The sequence below is a fragment of the Solea solea genome, chromosome 6 (genome assembly GCF_958295425.1).
Source record: "Solea solea chromosome 6, fSolSol10.1, whole genome shotgun sequence".
NCBI classification, from domain to species: domain Eukaryota; kingdom Metazoa; phylum Chordata; class Actinopteri; order Pleuronectiformes; family Soleidae; genus Solea; species Solea solea.
The window spans coordinates 28670472-28696326 of record NC_081139.1 but is presented as its reverse complement, the minus strand read 5'-3'; the positions used below and the strand labels follow the sequence as shown (position 1 = coordinate 28696326).

Genomic DNA, 25855 nt, shown 5'->3' with positions numbered 1-25855 from the left:
GACACTGAGGGCAGAAGTGGCATGGGTGTGTCACCCATGCATGATCAAGAGATCCCAGAAGACATGGATAAAAAACTCACTGTCACAGAAGAATTAGTCAGAAAAAAAGACAACTTTTTGAACACACTAATTGGAAACCGTGGAACTTCAACGCAAATGAATTGCTTGATAATTCTAACCAAAAAAATAGTTGGTATTCTTTCATCGGATGGATGAAAAACAAGGTGTACGGCTCAAACACTACTGTACTAATTGTTCAGAGTCCTCCAGCTAACTGGCATTCTTTGTTCCAGCTGGAGGTGAGACATTGTCCTTGTTTAGATCCTGTCATTAGTTTAGTGCAATATTACGCTGATTGTCCCCACATGGACACTACAAGTCGGAAATCGTGTAAGGCTTCTCACCATGCATGGTATACGGCGAGAAAGAAAGTCTATAGTCATACAACATATCAGGCAAATATGTTTTTATCTTGTGTAGATTGGTTTTGTGAGAACATGGTTCCACAATCTTTCCCTTCAAATTCCACCAACTGAGATTCCTAACAAAAGTACAAATCTCTCACATTCTGTTTGTTTATGTTCAAACGGCACAGGTCAGTTCATGGGAATCTCACATTGTTCAAACCCTGTTATTAGTTTAAACACTAATCGATTTAAGTCCGGTCCAATTAAAATAACATTTAGAAATAAAGAAACTGTGCTAGTCAATAAATATCTTCATGCTCCTGCACATAAAGGTATACCTCCTATTGGAAATTTTTATTGGCTTTGTGGTAATGAGACATTCTTGTTTTTACCACCAGAATGGTCTGGGTGTTGTTATTTTGTTAACTTAACTATTGCTAATTTAGCAATAGTTAAATAACCAATGACCATTACTTTATTTATTACCAATAAGAGTTATTGGTAATAAATAATTACCAATAACTCTGAATCAAAATTCAAACCCTATGCATGTTCATAAACGAGAGATGGCACAGTTTTTCACCCTCTCATCATATCATTGGCGTATTTCATTAGGAGAAAAATGGGGTATTTGATTATTGCCTTGGTATGGTGTTACATTTCTGGCTGACCATATTGACAATATTACATATTCAATGTCTGGTTTTGCTAATGAAACTATAAAAGGCTTCCAATATTTAGCGGCAAATGACAAATCCCATAGGTTAACTCTGTTAAAACACGAAATGGCTCTTGATTATATTTTGGCAAAAACTGGAGGTCTTTGTCTGACTTTAAATTTAACAGGTGACTCATGTGTTACAGTAATCCCTGATAACTCAGATAACATCACTAGTGTGATTACAGCACTGGAGAAGATCCGTGACTCATTTGGTCCTTCTGAATCAGCAGGTTTTAGTTTCAATAAATGGTTAAATGAACAATTTGGTCCCTGGGGTGCAATGATTGTTCATGTGTGTATCCCTGTGCTAATTTTGTTTGGTATAACTTTTTGTTGTTGTACTTGTGCACTCACTTGTATGTGAGCGTTTGTGTATAGGTGGATAGGGGGAGTACTTGGAGGTGACAGAACACCATTGTATGTAAAAGTACCTTGTGAACAAAGTAAGGATTGTGAATCAAATGTGTCACATTTCAGAATGGGCCCCAGGTAACCCGTATAGTGAGAGTGATTCAGATGAAGAGATAATGTGAATTGAATTGTTTTAGTTTGCTTTTTTTTTTTTTTTTTGGTGTTTTATTTTTTCTCCTGTGATATTCTGAGCGTGAATAGTTAACTCATACTAATATGTTTGCAGTGTGTAGTCATAGAAAAAGTAAGTTAACGAGACCATGTGATTTCCCAAAAAATATGTTGACACTTTGTGTCAAAAGGGAGGAAATGTGGGAAATAACCAGTTTTCTTTCTGTTTCCTGTAGTGGTTAAGATAACTATCTACTAACAGTTCTTGTTTTACTTTGATGTTTCTGTATAAATGGTAAAGCTTTCTTGAGAAACGGGAGAGAACATTTAGACCTTTTTGGTGACAGGGTCTCTCCTTTATGCATGAAGTAAAGATATGATTCACTGAACACTGATGACTCCAGAATTTCTTTCACAGGCCACATTCATGAAGGAACAATGTGAGATTTTGAGCACAGAAAAATATATTTTGCAAGCTTAATACATGTATTTAAATGTTTGCAAATATTAATTTTAACAGTTTAATCAATTTGACTCATATGTCCTCTCACATCTCAAATCTCAACCTTCTGTGCACGCTCATCTTTACCCGAGTGCTCGCTCATCTTTCCCCAAGCGCGCACTCAACTTGGCACAGCGTTACAAATGTGCCACAAAATCAACCAATCAGAGACTTTATAAATTTAGACTGGCTGTATTTGTCTCCAATCACAACGCTTCCATAACACGACATTCAGCTTCTTAAATGTGAATCTTTTCTACTTCAGTAGTTCAATCAGTAGTTGCCATGGTTACTAACTAGTAGTTGCAGCAGCTTCAGGTTAGCGGGAGGAGCTAACATGTAGTTGTGCTACGATATTCAATTCGTAGCGAAGCATCAGTGACAGGTGGCTGCCAGCTGATGACCCTGCAGCTGGAGGTGGTTCCACCTACCTGTGCAAAATATATCTTAATTGTTGGGGAACAACAGTTATGGGCAATCATTTGATTGTTAAAAATAATTAAATAATTATGTTTAATAGTTGTTTATTTCTTAAATATTTTTGAAAAATAAAGTAAATTTTTATTTTGTAAATCGGGGCACCACCCCGAGAACGAAAAAAGACAATCAATCTACGGTATGTGTTTAAAATCAGTCTACGCAATTCTTATATCCCAATAAAACAATTTTGAAGGAGTAGATTTGTGCACTGGCTCTCTGAACCCCGTTTGTCACAGCATACGTGCACAAAAGACACAGAGCGTTTAAGTGAATAAACAATATAACTTAATAATATGAATTAAGCAACTTGAATCAATCTAGATCAATGAATATCAAAAGCACATCAAGAAAATCAAGTGATTTGAATTAACAAATGTCACTCACTACAACTAAAAATCACAGTCACTGGTGTTTTATGTTGTTCATAATTTGTGTGATTATTAGTTGTAGTGAGTGACATTTGTTAATTCAAATGTCTCAATTTTCATTGTTTCCAAAACACAATCAGGGACAGTAAATGAGTCATTACACACATTATTCTGTGTGTCATTGGATCATGACGTGTGACACTGGCACATTTATAGATTGTTGAAAAAGTGACCAGAATGATTTCAGCACAGTGACAGTGACACTGAACAGCTCCTCTGCCGTGGATCATGGTTCTGATCACTTCCCCTTTGACCTCTCCTCTCTAAAGTGCAGATACAGTCATCATAGAGTAAACTTACTGAGGAAAAATGACCATCATGCAACTGGGCCCTTTTATCAAAAACAGCTGCACAAAGTTAGATCCTCCTTTCAACTCAAAGGTTGTGGGTTTGTGGGTTAAGGGCAAGACCCTTCACCTTGTGTTACTCCTGACAGTTAATTATAGTTATTATATCTGGAAAGTATTTAACACTAATTAGCTAACACATATTACAGATACAGAAATATGGTGTTCCTTCCCCATAATAATACAGTTAATTTCATGCCAAAAACACACCAACATTTATAAACAGGAACCAGGTGGAAAAACCATGTAATTCCCATTTTAGCAGGAAAGCTCTTCTTTATTACGTTGCTTTTCAGAAGATCAAAGACTTCTTGCTCTAATAATTTCTGACTGTACACTGAGAGGTGTAATGCTGCCCTCCACTGTTCAAAGTTCTGAAGTTCGCAATCACTGTTCAAAGTTCTCAGTCTCGTCCTTCTTTGTTGCATTCAAAACTCCTTCAAAAGAAAGAAAAGTGCCTTAATGGCAAGATGACAATTCTTCTCAATATTAAAAACTGATTATAGGGAAAAACTTGAGCGCCCCAGGTCAGCCTGTTGTCCTTTGAATATACTACATGAAAAAAGCATTTTAATTGTCCCGGGAAGTCCATACTGGCAGAGACCATCTGCATGTCAAAGTAACATCCATCATGTTTATTATGTCCCAGCATCAAAGCTCCTCTTCAAAGACTTCTCTAGTGTTCCATGTCACCTGGAAGGAGTTCTTACATTACAAGATAACCTCTAGTGCTCCACTAGGTTGGAACTCACACAGTTGCATTACTGCTCTCTTCTAGTCTTACTTAAAAAAGAACGAATTTCACAACCATGTTACTGCAAAGAATCATATCTTTCTTGATCGGTGATTGTTGTGGAGCACTCAGTCCTCTGTACAAGCGATTGGTAGACAACATCTTTCCAGCAAACCAAAAGAATGGGCTAGTAAAAGCCAACATGGAGAAGCTGACATTCTATGCCTTGTCGGTTCCAGAAGAGCTTGACTGTATTGGCGCTTACCTGTCTAAGAGAATGTCAAAGGATGTGGCTCGACAAAGATACAGGTATGTGTGCATAGCAATGGAAGCGCTGGACCAGCTGCTGATGGCCTGTCGCTCTCAGAGCATCAACCTGTTTGTGGAGAGTTTCCTGAAGATGGTGCGTGAGGTGCTAGAGTCGGACAAACCTAGCCTACAGATCCTAGGAACCAATTCGTTTGTGAAGTTTGCCAACATACAAGAGGACAACCCCTCCTACCACCGCTGTTACCATTTTTTTGTGTCACGTTTCAGTGACATGTGCCACTCTAGCGACGAGGACCCCGACATCTGCTTCAAGATTCGCATGGCAGGTATCAAGGGTCTAAATGGAGTAGTGAGGAAGACGGTGAATGACGACCTACAGGCCAATATCTGGGACCCTGAGCTCATGGACAAGATTGTCCCCTCTCTACTTTTCAACTTGCAGAGTGGAGAATGCACACAGAACCACTCCCCTTCGCTGCTGCGGATGTCAGAGAAAGAAAAGAGTGGCTTGGTGGAGTTGACAGAGTGCTGCTTTAGGGAGCTTCTGAGACGAGCTGCCTATGGCAAAATCAAGAATGTCATCACACCCGTGCTAATGCACTTAGATAACCATTCTCTATGGGAGGGGACAACCTTTGCAGTGCATTGCTTCAAAATCATTATGTACTCCATCCGATCTCAGCACTCTCACTTGGTCATCCAGCAGCTTCTTGGTCACCTGGCTGCTAACAGCAAGAACTCAGCCACAGTGCGAGCTGGAATCATAGAGGTCTTGCTGGAGGCAGCTGCCATCGCAGCCAGCTGCTCTGTTGGTCTCACAGTGTTGGAGATTTTCAACACTTTGGTGCAGCAGCTTCATTTGAGTGTTGACTATGAGTTGACAGGTTCATATGATGGCAGTATCAACATCGGATCTGAGATCACCAACGCTCACGAGGAGAGGCAGCTGCAGGAGGCTGTCATCCGTACCATCAGTTCATTTGCCAACACTCTGCCAGCTTACCAGAGGTCAGAAGTCATGCTCTTCATTATGGGCAAAATCCCTGGTATTCACACAGCCGTGCCATCCACAGGCTCAGGGCCTGAGGGTACCAGGATGATTCAAGTCATGTTACTTAAGTCCTTAGTCCAGGTGACAGCAAGTTTCCATACCACCAACATGCTGAAAACCCAGCTAAGCTCTTACCTGGAGCCACTGCTGTCCGTGTCTCTCACCAAGGATCCAGAGGTACAACTGTTGGCACTGCAAATACTTATTAGTCTCATGGATTGGCATGACAACAGGTCCAAGCTCCTCAGCATGAGCAGCATCCTGGACATATCTGTGCTCAAGATCAAAGTGGTCAAGTGTTCCAGACAAGATAACTTATTCATGAAAGGTCACGGCCAGATGCTTTACCAACACATCTACTTGGCGTGCAAGGAGCAGAGCAATGGTAGGCAGCATTACGAGAACCTTTTTGCTTTGTTTGCCATTTTGAGTGTGGAGCTGGCAAATCCAGAGGTGGTTCTGGACCTCGTTCGCCTGACAGTTGCATTGCAGGACCTGGCACTGTCAACTGACGAGGATCTGCCTATTTACAATCGCTGTGCTATTCATTCCCTGACTGCCGCTTACTTCAACCTTATTTGCCAGCTCACCACTATTCCAGCCTTTTGCAAGTATATACACAAGGTTATTAAGGTCAGACAGGTAAATAGCCCTCACCTTTTACCCGAGGGTGTCTTCACGGACAACCCCAAGCTGCCTGCCTCACTGGAGAATGTGGAAGGGGATGTTTTATTTCTCCAGTCAAAAATCTCTGAAGTCCTTGGGGGAGGTGGTTATAACACAGAGAGACTTTCTATACCTTTCATTCCTCAGTACACAGATGATGATCATCTGTCCATTGGTGAAACTGTCTCACAGGTGGAGTTACAGTCTAGAAATAGTCCAGAGAAAGAAGAGAGGAGAGTGACAGAGGAGATCACATTCAAAGCCTTGAAAAATGTCATTGTGGGCAGTGTGGATATGGAGGAGCAGGACAGGGAGTGGAGGAGACAAGTGATGGAGAAGTTTCAGAAGGCCCCCTTTAAGGAAATAGCTGCACATTGTGGTCCAAGGGCCACACAACTGCATAGGAGACTAAATCAAATCTTAGAGATTACAATTAGACCTCCACCCAGTCCTGCTGGAACCATGTTATCAAGTCATGGCCAAAGTCAAAGATCATCTGTACCCATCTATGACATGACATTTCCTGACCTGTTTTTGTACTAAACCAGAAAGTCAACTGAGGTGTTGAATAAGTATTGTACACACTTTAATGGCTGTAAAGTTGTTAACCACATCATTTACAAGAGATATTCAGCAATAACAAATGTTGTATCCAGGCCACTTGAAAACATTTTTTTAACTTAGTCATCTGAAATGACAATTATTTCACTCAGCGGGCAGAACTTCAGGCCATCCTGAACAAAACCACCCACAGCCACCTATCTCTCTGTCTGTATGCATGTACGGTATATACACACAATTTACACAATATGTTTTTTGTTTGTTTTTTTTTTTTAAATAATGATTTAATTATTAAGTTTCATTCAATTATTGGAAATAAAGTATTCAATTGTTCAAAATTGATTAAATAATCAATTAATAACCACATTGGAGCACCATGTCACGAACAGGACTGGACCCAGATGCAGTACGGTGGTAAGAAACAGTCTTCATTCTCACACTGGAAAAACAACAAGGGACACAGGAAGGGAGATCCTCAAATATGCGTGAGAAACGCAGGCGCGGGATCAACGTGGGACTGGACAAAGAGTGCAGAAAAATCCACTGAAAGTTCAGACAGAGTCTCCGAAGCAAACATGTGCAAATAAATCCAGTGATAACAGGACGTGACGGCGAGGAGCGCTCAAAAAAAGAGTAACTAGGTGACGGACAAAGACAAACTCACACAGACAAAGGAAGAGGGAGCGGTTATATACAGGTGCAGGTTATATAATTAGAATATCATCAAAAAATTGATTTATGTCAGTACTTCCATTCAAAAAGTGAAACTTGTATATTATATTCATTCATTACACACAGACTGATATATTTCAAATGTTTATTTCTTTTAATTTTGATGATTATTACTGACAACTAATGAAAAATTTAACTGAATTTGGGATTTTCATTAGTTGTCAGTAATAAAATCTGCACAAAAAGGGCACAATCAATCAATAAAGGCTAATTAACTACTATCCACACAAATCCTTCAGCAGCACACTATTGTGGTAGCAGCTCTACATGGTACTACTGCTGATGTCAGATTCATAATTTATGATGAAGACATCATTGATGTTGTGCTGATGTTATAAATTCCAAACTATTCTTCAGACTCAGCTGGAAGAAAAGGTGACAGACATGAGCATGAGCTTCGAGAAGATCAGCTTTGTCCCAGCCGTCTAGTTCTGGCGCTGGGACAGGAAGTTCAGGGGCCTCATGTATAAAAGAGTGCGCAGCTTTCATACTGAAAGACGGCGTACTCACAAAATTTGAAAAGTACGTACGCAAAGAAATTCTCAGATTTATAAAACCGTGCGTACGCCGAGTCCTGTGCATCTTTTCTTTATACCTCCCATCAAACGTGAAACTGAGCAGAAATGAATGAGTAACAGACCACGCCCCTGTTCCACCCACACATTAATATACAAATGTCTCTGACGCCTTCTTCCTGAAGAATAGTGGCAAATGCATCAGCAACGAAAAAGAAGGAAAGTGCGCAATCAACACATCAATTTATGATGTTTAAATCTGAACAAATATATTATTTTGGTCGTTTGTTTTTGGAATTAGTGATAAAGACTGTCAGAGTCAAAGCGACTGCTCTCATATTAATATTGATGCTTAAAAAACTGGCTGTGCATTGATAGTTGATCCTGTGCATGTTGTTTTTCTGGTGTAACATGTTTACTTGATGGCGTTTAAGGACTTGCTGGCGTTTTAGGACATGCTGACGTTTTGGGACTTGATGGCGTTTTAGGACTTGCTGGCGTTTTAGGACTTGCTGGCGTTTTGGGACGTGCTGGCGTTTTAGGACTTGCTGGCGTTTTGGGACGTGCTGGCGTTTTGGGACTTGATGGCGTTTTAGGACTTGCTGGCGTTTTAGGACGTGCTGATGTTTTGGGACTTGCTGGTGTTTTAGGACTTGCTGGCGTTTTGGGACTTGATGGCGTTTTAGGACTTCCTGGCGTTTTAGGACGTGCTGACGTTTTGGGACTTGCTGGCGTTTTAGGACTTGCTGGCGTTTTAGGACTTGCTGGCGTTTTGGGACTTGATGGCATTTTAGGACTTGCTGGCATTTTGGGACTTGATGGCGTTTTAGGACTTGCTGGTGTTTTGGGACGTGCTGGCGTTTTGGGACTTGATGGCGTTTTAGGACTTGCTGGCGTTTTAGGACTTTTTATCTTTAAGGCATTTCACCACTTTAAAGGGCAGAGTATGTCTAATAAGTATTCCAACACCTCTGCTTCTGGCCGTAGAAGACGAAAAATATACTTGTCCGAACATACCTTGTTGTACTGTAGTTTGGTTTAAACACTGACACAAAACCGATTTATATTGAATAAGATTTTCAAACAACAATTTCAAGAAGCAAAAAATATTGATTTAATCATTCAAAAATATTGTATTTTATTGTTTGAAAATACACTTTCACGTTCTTTGTGCCGTGGTCTTTTGTTTGTGGGTGGGCCTAAGGAAGCTACTGCAACAAGAAATACTCATGCAGCCCAAAAAGCAATTTTCCCATTGAGCACAATAGTAAAAGAGACGCCTGTAAAAGTGTCCACAGGACACCTGGAGACATGGACACAGGCATGTATAGATCTTTATATTCTATATTTTCAATTCATGGAGTTTCACATTTGTAAAACCTTCCTAAAGGCTATAAAAAGCCCAGAAACATCTTATTTCCCAGAGTGACGTCACAGCTGTGTACGAGCACAGCAAAGCGCGGTCATGACGTGTCGGGAACGGCTGCTGTCGGGGAACCGTACGATGTGAAAGCTTTATGAGAAATGTGAATAATAAAATATTAGGACAAAACAGGTTTTAGTTATTTATTCGTTGCTCATTAGGATTTATTTCAAACTTATTATCGATGTATTAACGAGCTGCTGTGTGGATTCATGCTGATATCGTGAACACGGGGCAGATGACGGTGTGATGACCTCAGACCTGCGCTCACTTCACCACTGATTCCCGGGGAGGCTGCTGGTCTTATCATCACTATCTGTTCATAAAGTTAGTGATAAATGTGATGAACACATGAATTAGAGTTGAAGTAAAATGTTGAGTGAAAAAATCTGGAGTTTTAAACCACGTTTAACACATTGTTATTGTTCCTAATAATATGATTGTGAGTCTGCAGGTTTTCTGGCCTGACTGTTTTAATATTTTATGATTATTATATTTACCATAAATTGTAATTATAAAGATAAGTTAGCTTTATTTGTAAACCACCTATACAAAAATTTGAACTTTCAAATTTAAACCAAAATACAAAGCATAGCAATGAGACCAAAAATCATATTCATGGTTAATATTCAATCAAATTGTTTTTTTTTAAAAGTACTTATTTTCTTGGACAATAATATATATAACCCCTGAGTCATGTGACAGTGATTATCATACAGTTTATCAGTGAATGGAAGAAAACAACATCATTCTTGTAACAACACATATAATCTAATATTCACTGTCAATTAAATGAACCATTAAATTGATCATTTTAACTGTAATGACGTAATTATACTTTTCACTTTACTGTATTCACTATCGTTGGTTTTCATTTACAAATCCATGGTTTAAAGCCGGACGCAAACGTGCCATAGGTCTTCATGAAATCCGCTTGTGCACGTCAGTAGCGTACTCCCATCATGCCTTTCACTGTTCATGGACGCGCCGAGCAAGTCGTTCACATAGATGAAAGGCATTATGGGAGTAACACTACTGCACATGCTCTATGGGCCGCACAACCCGGAAATAAACCAGGAAGTCAGAAACTTGTTTGGCATATATATAAACACAGTGTCATATATTGTAAGATTTACATGTTTAGATCGTAACAAAACGACAGGATTGTCTATGATGAAATACAGCGTTTATAATTCTTACACATCACTTTCTTTAAGGACTGAGGATTTTCCTCGTCGTCGTTACTGTTTTCTGACATTTGATTCTTTTCTTTACAAAAAGCGGCTCCTTTATTGGTCGAGCACGGTCACATGACGGCGGCTTTACCACGAGTCACAAACTACTGCGGGGTTACAGCAGGAGAACTTTGATCCTCTCGTTCAACAGTATGTAAAGAATGATGTAGTCAGAACAGCTGGTCGTAGAGCTGCACGACAGCGCCCCCCACAGGCCCGGAGCACTTCTGTTATTGAATGCAGGTTTTCTCTCCTGCAGTTGCTTTGGGATTTGTGTGTTTTTGGTTTTGCGCCGTTTCATGTTTGTGTTCATGTGTTTTGGCTTTGTTTCAGATGGGTTAGGGTTGTGTTAACCCTGTCGTAATAACCACAGCTCGCCGCCACCCGCCGTCTTCTAGTTTTCACTGAAATGCAGGTTTTTTCCCTCGCAGCCATATCAGTTTGAAAACTACATTCGATCATTGTCGTTCTCAGTTTACTCTGCAGAGCAAGAGCCAGTTAGCATAACCGTTAGCAAAGATGGCGGACACCGTGTTTACATTCTGGGAATGAAGTCTCGTCCCCCTATGGGTCCAAGTTTGCCCCACGCTGCTTTTTTTACAACTCAGTGGAAAACTGAGGGAGAACAAATACTACTGCTATTCTAGCGATACAAAGCTACATGCTAATCAGTGAAGTATTCCTTTAACTTCCATTTTTCTTTTTGACATAAAATGATGTCTCTGGGTGTCCTCAAGAAGAACACTGTACAACAGGGGTCACCAACCTTTTTGAGACCCAGAGCTACCTGAAGGGTAGAGAATAATATGGAAGGCTACCATATTAACATTTCATACATTTAATGACCATTTAAATGATGAATATTATGCATTCAGTTGCATACACATTCATTTCAGTGCTGACTAACGATGATCACAGTTTTATAAACAATATCAAAGACATTTTACTCAGTGATCATATGGATACATGCAAGTGAGGTGAAGTGAAATGAGCCCGCGGGCACCACGTTGGTGACCACTGCTGTACAAGAATATGTGTGTGTTCTTGTATTTGTTACCCTGTTAGGACCATTTCTGTCTGGAAAAACCCAAACCAGGATCAGTGTCTTAGTTTCATAAGAGCTGAGTCATTCTATACATCTCAAGCCCCCCCCCCCCCCACACACACACACACACTCTTGTACAGCATTCTTAGTGAGGACACTCGTAGACAGAATGCATTCCTGAACCTTCACCATGACAATCAAATGCCTAACCCTAAAACAAGGTCTCAGCCCCCTTTAAAGTCCCTAAAAGCCTCATTAGTGTTCTAAGGACCAGACCATAATGATAAACCATCATTTCACAAAAAGATCAGTGAAATCATGGATCAACAAGCACTGTTTTAAGGTTTGAAGTAAACAAAGGAACATTCCACTGATTTAAAACAAACACTCTCTTTAGCTCCACATACTGTGAACCAGGCATTATTTTCATTAGCTCTCATGAGCTGGAGTTTAGAGTTTTTGAATATTGAAGCAATTATTCTGTCAAATATTTAAAAAGCATTTTTTAAAACTCATCAGTAGACAACATAGATACATTTAACTGATGGAAATGAAAAGGAAACACATGTTGACTGGTCAGGGGTAAACTGTTAGATATGTAATTATACATAATGGAATAAAGGTTATGGATATTATTAACATTGTAGATGAATACTCTTGGATTAAAGACACATTATGTTAAATGTTGAAACAGCTCGTCACAGGTTCAGGACGTTAGGAGTGAAAAATCACACCATCATCGTTGGAGTTCTGTCACAGATCTGTTGAAGCAGCGTCACACACACACACACACACACACACACACACGCACGCACGCACGCACACACACACAAACACACACACTCTCACACACACACACACTCACACTCTCACACACACACACACACACACGCACACACACACACATTCATCACGTTCACCACCTGTTGAGAGAAGACGACAGAGAGTCAGAGTCAGAGTCAGTGATGCAGCTCAGATGTGGAATAATAACATCACATGTTACAACAGCTCACATTCACTCATTCACCAAACACTGGTTGTTTGGAGTTGTGTGAAAACAAATCAACAGAAGTATTTGGACTACTATGAAGTATTCAAATACATTCACAGTATTTTCATATGGAGTTTTGCAGCTTTAACAGCTTCAACTCTTCTTGGAAGACTTTGCTCAACACTTTGAAGTTTCTGTGAGAATTAGTGTCCATTCATTGTGTCGAGCATTGATGAGGTCACACACTGATGCTGGACCACAAGGTCTGGCTCTTAATCTCTGTTCCAGTTCATCCCAAAGGTGCTGGATGGGGTTAAAGGTCAGGGCTCATGTCTTTATAGTGGTTGCTTTGTCCACTGGGACACAGTCATGTTGGAGTAGAAATGTCTGCGTCTGCTGAACTTCAGATTGTCCTTCACTGAGAGAAGAGGCCGAGAGTCCAAAGCCCCATTGAAACACGTCAATTCAAATACTTTTGTCCATATAGTGCATCTATAGTGCTGCAGGAACTACTCCTCACCAGCAGGGGTTGCTGTTTCTTTATGTTCATCTCTGTTGACATGGAAGTCAAGGTCACATGTTCAGCTGTGGCCTTAAATGCGTACTCTGTGTACTTTGATGGAAAGTATTTGTTAGTAGATATATTTCAGGGACATTTGGTTTTTTGATTGAATTGTTGTTGCCACTGTTTCATGTTGCCTCTCACACACACACACACACACACACGGTGACGATACTCGTCACTCATTTGCATATTTCTTCAGGAAAAAGTTGTGTTTATATTCTGTTCATGCAGAATTTGTCTATAAACCTTAAACCAGAGAGAACTTTGATTTTGACTCATGTTACAGAGTCTTGGAGGCGGAGCTTTAACCTGAGGTCCAACAGAAAGGGGCGGGGTTTGTCACTCCAGTGTTCATGTTTACAGCAGAGTCACTATCATGTCTGTGTCTGCAGCCTCTTCATGTTATTTGATATAATGTGAATGTAAATGACTTTCTCGTGGTTTTATGTGGTTTACACTTGAAGGTGTTTGTGGAAGACTTTTAAAAAAAGGTCAATGAAGTCTACTTTCTGGGAAATTGTCCTCATTTTTGACAGAAAAAGTGAAGAAAACTAACTCTAACATTGTCTTAAAAGAAGAGAATGACAACTTCATGTAAGCTTTAATAAACAGTAACAAACAACAGTTTGAATGAAATCCCTGCTGCTCCTGCTTCACTACTGCTGTGTTTAAAACACAAAGGTCAAATTCACTCTCTCTGTACTTACGTACTTACACTAACTCTTAGTTTGTTTCATGTCTTTTTCATTTGTTTCCATGTCTTGTCACTAGTTCTCCTGTCATCTTTCTTCCATGCAATCAACTCATTTCCCTCACCTGGTTTTCCATTGGCTCATTAGTCCCTCAGTGATTATATAGCAGCCCATTTTCAGATGGTCTTGTGTTGGTTTTTTGCTCCAGCATTTCTAGTTAGTCTTCTTGTTCTGATGTGTTTGCCTGTTTGTGACTGAATTCCTGCTTTTGGACTTAGTAATCTGCGTTTTCCTGCCTCGTTGTCGTGCTTTTGGGTTCTCCCTTGCCAAGGTGTCAATTCTTAAAGTCAGAGAAGACTCACTTTCATTTCTTTGCTTGTGATAAAGATCATTTCTTTATATTTTGCTCATTTCTTGATGCTTTTGTCAGAGTTTGAAGGAAAATGACGTTCCAGTCTGAAAGTGGCTACTTTGACGTTTTCTAACCAAACAAGATGTGCTGCTGTTTTTACAGTGTATGATACAGTGGATCTATAATCTGTGATGAAGTCAAACTACAAACAGCTGATGGACGCTCATCATGTGAGGCGCTCAGCTCTAGTCTGTGAGTAGCAGCAGCTCGTGGCTCGTCTGTTGTCTCTCTGTGTCTTTGTGTCCAATCATGAAGTCTGTCACTATTGTGCTGTCACAGCTTCACTGAGGAAACACTGATGTTTGTCTGACTGTGATTAGAACAACACTCTACTCACTTCAGAGTCTCCAGTCTGTAGTCTGGACTCTTCTGAAGATCACACAGAGGCTTCACTGCTGAATACTGCAGCTGGTTATGACTCAGGTCCAGGTCTCTCAGGTGTGAGGGGTTGGACTTCAGAGCTGAGACCAGAGAAGAACAGCTGATCTCTGTCAAACTGCAGCCCCTCAACCTGAATAAAGAATAAAACATGAGACTTTAGAACAATGTGTCTGTGTGTGTATGTGTGTGTGTGTGTGTATGTGTGTGTGTGGGTGTGTGTGACTGTGTGACTTTGTGTGTGAGAGACTGTGTGTGACTGTGTGTGTGTGTGACTGTGTGTGTGTGTGTGTGTGTGACTGTGTGTGTGCGTGACTGTGTGTGTGTGTGTGCGTGTGTGTATGCGTGTGTGACTTTGTGTGTGTGTGTCTGTGTGTGTGTGTCTGTCTGTGTGTGTGTGTGTGTGTGTGTTTGTCTGTGTGTGTGTGTGTCTGTGTGTATGTGTGTCTGTGTGTGTGTGTGTGACTGTGTGTGTGTCTGTCTGTGTGTGTGTGTGTCTGTGTGTATGTGTGTCTGTGTGTGTGTGTGTGACTGTGTGTGTGTGAGTGTGTGAGTGTGTGACTGTGTGTGCGTGTGTGTGTGTGAGTGACTGTGTGTGTGTGTCTGACTGTGTCTGTGTGTGTGTGTATGTGTGTGTGTGTTTAAGGAGTTTATTTTATTCATCAGTGAATAAAATGAGTTTAATGTAAATGAAATGAAAGTTTAAAAAAACAACAGCAGCTTCAGTCAGTGAACTCACCCCAGAGTCTCCAGTCTACAATGTGGACTCTCCAGTCCAGAACACAGCAGCTTCACTCCTGAATCCTGCAGCTTGTTCCAGCTCAGGTCCAGGTCTCTCAGGTGTGAGGGGTTGGACTTCAGAGCTGAGACCAGAGAAGAACAGCTGATCTCTGTCAAACTGCAGTCCCTCAACCTGAATAAAGAATAAAACACGAGACTTCAGAACAATGTGTGTGTGTGTGTGTGTGACACTGTGTGTGTGTGTGTGTGCGTGTGTGCGTGTGTGTGTGTGTGTTTAAGGAGTTTATTTTATTCATCAGTGAATAAAATGAGTTTAATGTAAATGAAATGAAAGTTTAAAAAAAACAGCAGCTGATTTGAAGATGAGAGGAAGCTCCATGTAAAGACAGCAGCACAAGTATGTGAACCTAGTTCTTTAAGTTTCTACCTTGAGATCTTTTTTTTAAGTTTTTAAGTTTTTAACTTTTTATTCAAGACTAGGAACATACAGACATTTAGCCACAATGATATACAGAAATTAGTACAGATTAATACAAAGTGCATATCAGTAAAACATGAAACAAGTCATACAAATCACATATTTACCAAATAAAAAACATAAAAACAAATGCAAAAATGAAATAAATAAACACACAAAAAGAAAAGCCATAATGTCTTAAATAGGGGCTACGGAAAAGAACTCATGGAAATACAGTAATGTGCGCTGGCACTTTTTTTGTTAGACATAGAGGATAAAGTATCTATGTACAAGTTGAATTCAACTGTAAAACTGTTCATGTTAGGGAAGGATTTAGAGAATCGTGCTTTATGAATATTGAATTTGCCAATTGCAAGAATGAGATTTGCCATGTGATTTAAAGATCTGTTGCTACAATTCAATTCAGTGACAATATCCTTTGGGGCAATTGCTATGACATGACCAGTCCCGTTCTGAATAAACTTCTCTACTTGAAGCTGCTTCCATTTTCAAAGATATTATATGGTATAAAATTCCATAGCGATTCCGGACATTCCAAACATTTCTGAAGCCATTTGATCTTAAAGGTGCAATTCAAACTGATCAAATCTAAGACGCCCAATCCTCCTTCTGCTCTCTCTAAAGTGAGAATTTCTTTTTTGAGGCAATGTCTCCTATTTTTCCACACAAATGTAATACATAAATGATTGATTTCTGTGCAGAACATATCAAAAAGTGACAAAGCAGGATAAACTAATCTTGATACACCTTCAGCTTTTGACAATAACACTCTAGCAAATATTGAAAGGTCTCTCTGAAGCCATCAATTCAAAATTGTCTTAGTTTTCTTCATTTTGGGAAGAAAATGTAGCTGTTGTCTGAGAGTCATGTCCTTGGAAATGTGAACACCAAGATATTTAACACACTGTTTCACAGGAATATCAAACATAAGTTTCTCTTCAGTCTCATAGAAACATAAAAGTTGACTTTTGTTGAGATTAAGTTTAAGACCCGAAGCTTCTGAAAATGCACCAGTTGCACGTAATGCACTTTGTATTTGCCCTTTATCCCTTAGAAACAATAGTGTATCATGGGCTAGCTGTGTCATTTTGATCTCTCTGTTAAAGATGGTCAAACCATGAATATCGGGGCTATGTGAGATATTTAACAACAAAACGTCAGCCACAATCAAAAATAAAAAACAAGAAATAGGACATCCTTGGCGTACACCTCTTGAAATTGGAAACCTTTTGGAAATGCTGGGATATAAAATGACAGAGCTGTTTATATCTTTATAAAACATTATTATACTATTAATAAAATTATCCCCAAAACCAAAAGTGCTCCTGTGACTTATTTAACATAACCCTTAAAGTCCAGAACCCATTGTAAACTTAACAAGTCACCTTTCTTCCTTCAATATAGGCTTCTGGACCACGAACACCAGCACGTTTCCCTTGCTTTCTGGCAGCTTCCACAAGCGGCCAGAGCTTGTTTCTTTCCATCTTGTCGGTTTGTGTCAAATCTTCCTTAACCAGTAGTTTCTTCTCCTTGAGAATCTCAGTGCCACGTGAAATCTTCCAGACTTTGTTTCCAAAGGATCTCATTGTGAACTGCACGATGACAGGTCGTGCTGCATTATCCCGGGGAACTCCAACTCTATGCACTGTGTCAACGAGAAAGCCCAGCTTTTCTTTGTCTTCAGGTGCGAGCAGCGCCAGCAACTTGATGATCTCCCCTCTGATGTTCTCTGCAGGTGTCTCTCCTAATCCATGCATGCGGAGATTCCAGCGCCTGCTGAACCGCTCGCTATTTTCACTTCTCTGTTGCAGTTGTGAGACTTGTCCTGACATTTCTTTAATGTGTTCTTTGTTATTTTCAACTTGGAATTCCATCCCTTTCAACTGCTCGCAGACTGTCGTAATGGCTTCAGGGTTTCTGGAGATGTTTTGCTCAAGCGCAGTGAAGCGTTTTGTTAACTCCACCACTGCATTCATGATTTCAGCATTGGAAACATCGTCAGCATCACCTCCGCCTTTTCGACGCTGTTTCTTTGGGGCCGGGCCTTTACTCGGCGTAACTGGTAGCGGTGTGACCAAACCGTCAAAACCTTCAACTTCATGTTGAAGTAGTGACGTGACGTTGGTACTGCTATTGGATTTCACTTCTCTTTTTGGCATGGTTCCAGTGGTTTGTTAAAGCTAATGCTATACTAACAAAGCTAGGAAGTTGAACTCGATAACTTTAACGCCTTACTTCACAAGAAAACCGCAAGAGGTGTCCATCAATTTACTTACAACGTGCTCTATCCTCACAGAGTAGCCACAGCAGTCATAATAGTTGGTTTAGTTGCCATTTTTTGACTTGGTACAACGTCAAAAAACTCAAGTTTGGGAGCTCAAGTTTGGGAGCCCACCGCACTCCAACCACCCAGGTCGCCATCTTGAGCCAACCGAGGACGCTCCTGTTTGTTCGTAAACAGTCACAGCTGTGACATCATCAACAACACTCATTCTGATTGGCTACATGTGAACGTGTCAGAGGAGAAAGTGAAAAACATCAAGTTCAGTCAGAAAAGGTCAAAGCTGCGACTGACGTGAAAACTAGAGCGACTGAAACACTTTAGAAAACAAAAAACACTTCAGCTGTGAAAAGATCCTGATTCTACATCTGAGGGAAGAAAAAGTGGAAACATGGAACAACCATCACTGATTCAACTCATGTGACAACATGAATGACTTTCAGTTGTGGATGAAACATCTGAGATTTACAACAGTAACAGAGAGTCAGTGAACTCACCCCAGAGTCTCCAGGCTACAATGTGGACTCTCCAGTCCAGAACACAGCAGCTTCACTCCTGAATCGTGCAGCTGGGTCAAGCTCAGGTCCAGGTCTCTCAGGTGTGAGGGGTTAGACTTCAGAGCTGAGGCCAGAGAAGAACAGCTGATCTCTGTCAAACTGCAGCCCCTCAACCTGAATAAAGAATAAAAGATGAGACTTTAGACAAAGTTGCTGCTTGAAACCAGTAGTATTGTTATTATTATTAATATGATACTATAATTAAAGTTGATATCAGTCTAAAGTTTATGTCTCATTAATAGAACATCAATAACATTGTAGTTGTATAAAAATGTCATAAGTCCTGTTTAAACTTAGAAGCTGACACAACTGTTATATTTCTGCTCCTGGTCTCTCTCTTCTGTCTCTACCTCGCCTCCCTCTTTCACTTTCTCTCCCCCTCTTCTGTCCTCCATTTTGTCCTTTCACCACAACCGGTCGAGGCAGATGCTGCACATGTTTGAGTCTGGTTCTGTCACAGATTTTCTCTCCAAGGCCCCCTAGTGTTTGTTCATTGTGTGAACTGTTGGTTTCTCTTGTCTTTCTGTCTTATCATGAACAGAGACTTGAGAGAATGTTGTGATTTGGTGTTTTCATTCAGTTCAAAACAAGAATCACAACCAGCTGATAAATCTTCACTTTCATCATTTAAAACATCTCCAGAAACAAATGAGAGGAGAATGAGAAGAACTGACTTCTGTGTGTATTTAATAAACCAAACCATGAATGAATTATTGATCATGTCTGAACTCACCGAGCCGTCTTGCAGTTCCTCACAGCTGGAATCAGTCTCTGTTTCCCCTGGTATGATGTTCTGTACTTGTTCAGGTCCAACTCATCCAGAACATCCTCAGACATCTGCAGCATGTAGGCCAGAGCTGAGCAGTGGATCTCAGAGAGTTCCTGTTCTCTGTTCTTTGACTTCATGAACTCTTGGATCTCCTGATGCACTGATTGCTCGTTCATCTCTGTCAGACAGTGGAAGATGTTGATGCTTCTGTCAGGTGAGATGTTCTCTGTGTTCATCTTCTTCAGGTTCTCAATGACCCTCCGGATGATTTCTGGACTGTTCTGAGTCTGACCCAGCAGACCTCCTAAGAGTCTGTGGTTGGACTCCAGACAGAGTCCATGAAGGAAGCGAACAAACAGGTCCAGGTGACCATTTTCACTTTGAAGGGATTTCTCCATGGCTGCTTTCAGGAACACATCCAGAGAAGTGTAACCACCATCATCATCATCAACTTTTTTTCTGAAGAAGTCCTGCAGTACCTCTGTCTTCCTGTCTTTATCTTCTTGTCTGAAACAGTGGAACATGTAGACTGCAGCCAGAAACTCCTGAATGCTCAGATGAACAAAACAGTAGACTGATTTCTGGAAGATCACGCTCTCTCTTCTGAAGATCTCCGTACAAACTCCTGAGTACATCGAGGCCTCTGTCACACTAAGACCACACCGCTCCAGGTCTTCTTGGTAGAACATGATGTCTCCTTTCAGCAGATGTTCAAAGGCCAGCCTCCCCAGCTTCAGAAGAAAGTCCCCATCGGCCTCCATCAGCTCCCGTGGACTTGTCTCATGTCCTTTATCGTACTTTTTCTTCTTCCTCTTGGTCTGAACCAGCAGGAAGTGTGAGTACAGGTCTGTCAGGGTCTTGGGCAGCTCTCCTCTCTGCTCTGTGGTCAACATGTGCTCCAGAACTGTAGCACTGATCCAGCAGAAGACTGGGACTTGACACATGATGTGGAGGCTCCTGGACGTCTTGATGTGTGAGATGATTCTGCTGGACAGATCTTCAGTTCTGGATCTCTTCCTGAAGTACTCGTCCTTCTGGTCGTCAGTGAAGCCTCGTACTTCTGTTACCCTGGCAACACATGTAGGAGGGATCTGATAGGCCGCCGCAGGTCGAGATGTTATCCAGACGAGAGCCGAGGGAAGCAGATTCCCCTGGATGAGGTTGGTCAGCAGCGAGTTGACTGATGACATGTGTGTGACGTCAGAAACCAGCGTCCTGCTGCTGAAGTCCAGTGAGAGTCTGCTTTCATCCAGGCCGTCAAAGATGAACAAAGGTTTACAGACAGCAAGCTCCTCTGCTCTGACCTTCTCTAATGTTGGATAGAAAACATGGAGCAGCGTGAGAAGACTGTGCTGCTGATCTCTGATCAGGTTCAGCTCCCTGAACGAGAGCACAATCAGCAGATTCACATCCTGGTTTTCCAAACCCTCGGCCCAGTCCAGAGTGAACTTCTGCACCGAGAAGGTTTTTCCAACACCAGCAACGCCGTTGGTCAGGACGACTCTGATGCTCCCCTGCAGGTCAGGTAAGGCTTTAAAGATGTCACAGCACTTGATGGGAGTGTCCTGGACCATCTTCTTCTTGGAGGTCGTCTCCAGCTGCATCACCTCATGTTGAGTATTGACCTCTTCACTCTGTCCCTCTGTGATGTAGAGCTCAGTGAAGATCCTGTTCAGGAGGGTTCTACTTCCTGTTCCTTCAGTTCCTTCAGTCACATGTTCAAATCTGCTCCTCAGACTGATCTTATGTTCATCTAGAACCTTCTGCAGACCAACATCTGCTGAAAGACAAGAGACAAAGAATGTGAGCAACTGAGGATTATTTTCATCAGTGTCATGTTTTTCGGTGACGTTGTTGTTTTATGTTGTTTGTTGTCAAATGAAAAACTACATTTTCACTGTAATGACTTGAATAACTTTATTCTGAAAGACTGAATCATTCTAGAAGAACTGTGATGATTGTGAAGGAAAGAGTATCATCTGCATACAAGAGAACAATCATGAGAGAAAAGCAGCAAAATGAGGGGAAACCTTTATTTCTTCAACCTGCAGGGGGCAGCAGAGAGTTACACTCCATCATGGAGTTAACATGAGTCACATTTTTAACTTTTAAATAGTTTTCTCCGGTTTTTCATTTCTAAAGTCTGCTAGTGCTGATGGGAGCTGCTCTCCTTACCAAAGATGCTCTGTGGTCCACGTCCTGTCCTGGGTCTTTTCCCACACTGGGGACAGCGGGAGTCTACTGGTGGACCAGACTGGTCCCAGTATGAGGAGATGCAGTGTCTGCAGAACCGGTGATCGCAGCTGGTGGAGACTGGATCCTTCAGGACGTCCTGACACAGAGGACAGCGGGACGTCTGCTCGTCCACAGAAACAGCAAACTTGTGTCTGTGAAGACATTTCTTTATCACTGACACATCTGGGACAGGTGGACATGTGTCTGTGAAGACATTTCTTTATCACTGACATGTCGGGGACAGGTGGACATGTCTCTGTGGAGACATTTCTTTATCACTAACATGTCGGGGACAGGTGGACATGTCTCTGTGAAGACATTTCTTTATCACTGACATGTCGGGGACAGGTGGACATGTATCTGTGGAGACATTTCTTTATCACTGACACGTTGGGGAGAGGCGGACATGTCTCTGTGAAGACATCCTTACAGCTTTGTCTCACAGTGGTTCTGATGGACTGTTGTAAAGGTCTAACCCTGAGGCTCATCCTCACACTCTCTCTGACTCGTCAATGGTTTGACTCATTGATCCGTTTCATCAGATTCTGAATCAGTTCAGTTCAGTCTGTTGCTCACACACACATTTAGTTCTTCTTCCTTCACAAAAGTCCAGTCAAATTCAATTTGAACCACAAATAAAAGAAATGAGCTGTTGATGTGAAGCTGCTTTCAGAGCTGCTCTGAAGTTTGGACGTTTCCCTCCAACAGATGGAGGTTATTTCTTATCTTAATTCAAGAGCATATCATATTGATTTGAGAGCATTATTTATTGAGTCTCTTACTTTGTCTCTGAGGCTCCAGGTTCATGATGGAACTTTAAAGGTCTGTTCATAGACCGGTCACTCTTCACAGACAGACCGCTGGGTCCTGGAGACTCTGCTCTCTGTCTCTGGTTCTGACCTCTGCAAACACAAACATCACATGATCACTGATGATGGTCTTTGTTTAGACACTTTGATCACAAACAGATTTCAGGTTTACAGCCTGTGGTCGCTGATCTTTGTGTAAAGATTGATCCTCTACAGCACAGGTGCCAAACTGGCGGCCCGTGGGCCATATGTGGCCCCTCAATCGATTACATGCGGTCCCCCCACTTAAATATCATGTTATAATACAAACATGGCCCACGACCTCACCTTGTTTTAAACACAGTGTGTAGCTGAGGCACAGCTGCCAGCGAGGTGATAGAATATGTTTTTAGAAAAAGTATTAATAAGACATTCACTCATAATGATCACATTATTAAATTTATGACATACAACATTCAATTACATATATAAATAAGCTTGTTAGGGACCGAGCCACGAATGGCAGTGGCTGAAACGGCTCCTGGCACAAATTTGTGTGAGGAAACCATTGTTATCCTTCTTATTATTATTATTATTATTATGTCATTATTATTATTATTATTATTATTATAAAGCGCCAATTTGTACTCGACACGTGAAAGGTGAAAAGTTGTCAAAAGGTTCCATGGATTCAAAAGTGAGGTCAGGGAACTGCTGCACTCCCTGACTCCCCATCATCAGTCCTAGTTTGATGGTTTCATTACAGTTGTCCACTGTTGAACTGTGCCCTCAGTTATTCTTTGTTTATTTGTATTGATTGTTTATTGATGTAGGGCTAACTTCATTTGTGAAAGTGACGAGCCACCTGTGATACTGAGCGTGTTCAATCAAAGCTGCGTCTGATTGCAGTTCATGAGCGTGGAGCAGAGTGATGGAGAAGTGCGTCTTCTTTCTTTTTCTTTAAGTTCGTGCTGATCTGGGTTCGCCACGTGTCGCCGCTGTATGACCTTCCACGTTATTATTTGCGTCATTTGAAATAAATGTGTATTTGATATGAACAGATTGATTTTGCATCATAAACAGTATCACAAAGTATACGTGTGATATCATGATGCAAGATTGTGTTTTAACTTGAAGCTCGTGCTACTGAACACTTGTTTTTTGACGACTCTATGTTCCGTAGTCCGGCCCCCTCTTGACCAGAATAGACGCTCATTGGCCCCCAGGTCATTAGAGTGTGACGGCCCTGCTCTACAGGTACAGTCAGCATTTAGACATGACGGTAGTCAGAAATCTACAGGACCTGATGGTTTCTCAGCCTCTGTGCTAAAAAACTGCTCTCCTGAACTTCATGATGCTTTCTGTGCAATCTTTGAAAAACTGACAGAGAATCCTGTTGTTCCAGAGCTATGGAAGCGTTCTATTATCATTCCTGTGCTGAAGCTCTCATGTCCGGCTGAAAACAACACAAACAAGTACAGGAAATACAGTGTTTCCAAAGAGTTATGGTCAATATGATCAAGCCTGCTATTTCTGAACATTTAGACAAAGATCAATACAATGGATGTCATCATGATGACGTGCAGTGAGTCATGTGACCCAAGGACAACTGCAGCTGGTTTAAAAACTCACAGCTGATGACAAATGACTTTGATGTTGTTGTAGAACCAATCACATGAATCTTTCTAGTGACTTTTTCACTCACTTCTAGTTGAGTTTTCCACTCGTTTTTTGTGTTTTTTGCATTTGTGTTTAGCGCACAACAAAGTCTGTTGTTGTCTTATTGTCAGTGCATTGTTACAAGTTTTCTCAGGATAAAAGTTTTTATGACGGTAAAACAGCTGTGTGTGTGTGTGTGTGTGTGATACTGTCTTTGTGAGGACACAGGTTTGTTTGTGACTTCTTCACAGGACAAAGTGTCTCTTACTTTGTCTCTGAGGCTCCAGGTTCATCACTGAAGGTTAAAGGTGGTTTCATACACCGGTCACTCTTCACAGACAGACCGCTGGGTCCTGGAGACTCTGCTCTGTCCTCATCTTCCTCCACACAACCACTCATCTGCTGGACTTCAGTCATTCTGAGACACACACACACACAGACACACACACAGACACACACACACACACACAGACACACACTTTACTGATGCAGAAATGGAGAAGATGTGTGTCGCCAAGCAAACAACAGCTGATAATGAAAACTTATGAAGACATGAAACACAGAGACAAAGCCAGATCATTACAGACAGACTGAATGTATAAACCGTCCCAATATACAGATTTACAGAGAATAACTTGTTTTATAGTGTAAAGTGTAAACCTCATATATAAAAAGCACGTCTTCTCTTTGTTGTTGTCATGAGTTTGTGCAAATGAGCTCCTCACTGACTTATCACTGCTCCACTGAAAGCATCATATTGAAAGCACTTTAAAGAGTTACCTCTCAGTTTGAGTGGAAAATCTCCTTCATGTTTCCTGGAGGACGTCTGATGTGGATCTGTGTTCAGTCCAGTGATCACACGAGAGAAAACTGTAACACATCAGGAGTTTTCTGTCAGAGAAGGTGTTTTATGAAACCTGCTGTTCATGTCACTTACATATTTGTGCCAGTAGATGGTGCTAGGCTACTCTGTATGTGACTGAAGGGCTGTTGTCTGCATTCAAGTCAGCTGATGAGCTCAGTTTTGAGAGCAAAAGTCAAATTAGATCCTGGATTACTTATTAACTGCATATTTGTTCATCAAGGACAAAAAGTACTAAGTACAATTACATTTAAATCATAAACTACGAATGAAAAATGTGGATTTGATACAACTTCAAAAAAAGAATAACCTCAGTTTTGTTCAAGTCAACTTTGACCCTGGATTACTCCAAATGTTCACAGTAAAAGCACTTAATCCGACTTTAGTGCATTAAGCACTTATAGTACTTATAGTACTTAAACCTAATAAATCAAGTCATTATTTTGATCATAATATGAATATATGACATTATTATTTCATTTTTATTCAAAATGATCATTTACAATCTTTAATTTAATCTCATTTAACATTGTGTTCGCATTTGACGGGACTTTATGTTTCCGTTTGGACGCTTGAGTAGAATTGACATAAAGAAGAAAACATGACGCACTTCACATTTAGGAAAAACAAAAGACGACTGACTGGAGTTATGACAGGCTGGAAGTTTCCATTATAATCTGTCAGGATTAAGCAGTACATATACTTCATTACTGTACTCTGTAAATTCCACGTATTTGTACTTTACTTTGTTATTTCTAGCACTTTTTACTACATTTTATATCAGAAATAATTTTTTAATTTATTATTTA

The 25855-nt window shown here is 40.8% G+C and overlaps 2 protein-coding genes across 2 annotated transcripts; one reads left to right on the top strand and one right to left on the bottom strand.

The window, feature by feature from the left end:
- Positions 1 to 4139: 4139 nt before the first annotated feature.
- On the top strand, positions 4140 to 6952 carry LOC131460544 (protein EFR3 homolog B-like). Its single transcript, XM_058631141.1, has one exon. It carries the CDS (start codon positions 4217 to 4219, stop codon positions 6668 to 6670), a length of 2454 nt encoding a protein of 817 aa, XP_058487124.1. The 5' UTR covers positions 4140 to 4216; the 3' UTR covers positions 6671 to 6952.
- Positions 6953 to 11415: 4463 nt separating this feature from the next.
- Positions 11416 to 25250, bottom strand: LOC131460543 (NLR family CARD domain-containing protein 3-like). Its single transcript, XM_058631140.1, is given in 8 exon segments — positions 11416 to 14809; positions 15416 to 15589; positions 18674 to 18847; positions 19467 to 21282; positions 21678 to 21889; positions 22520 to 22639; positions 24453 to 24602; positions 24965 to 25250. Coding segments are annotated over 7 exon segments (2883 nt in total). The 5' UTR covers position 24602; positions 24965 to 25250; the 3' UTR covers positions 11416 to 14571.
- Between the last annotated feature and the right edge of the window lie 605 nt (positions 25251 to 25855).

Excerpts from the sequence above, each read along its gene's own strand:
- LOC131460544 (XM_058631141.1), top strand. The coding sequence starts at position 4,217 with ATGTTACTGCAAAGAATCATATCTTTCTTGATCGGTGATTGTTGTGGA.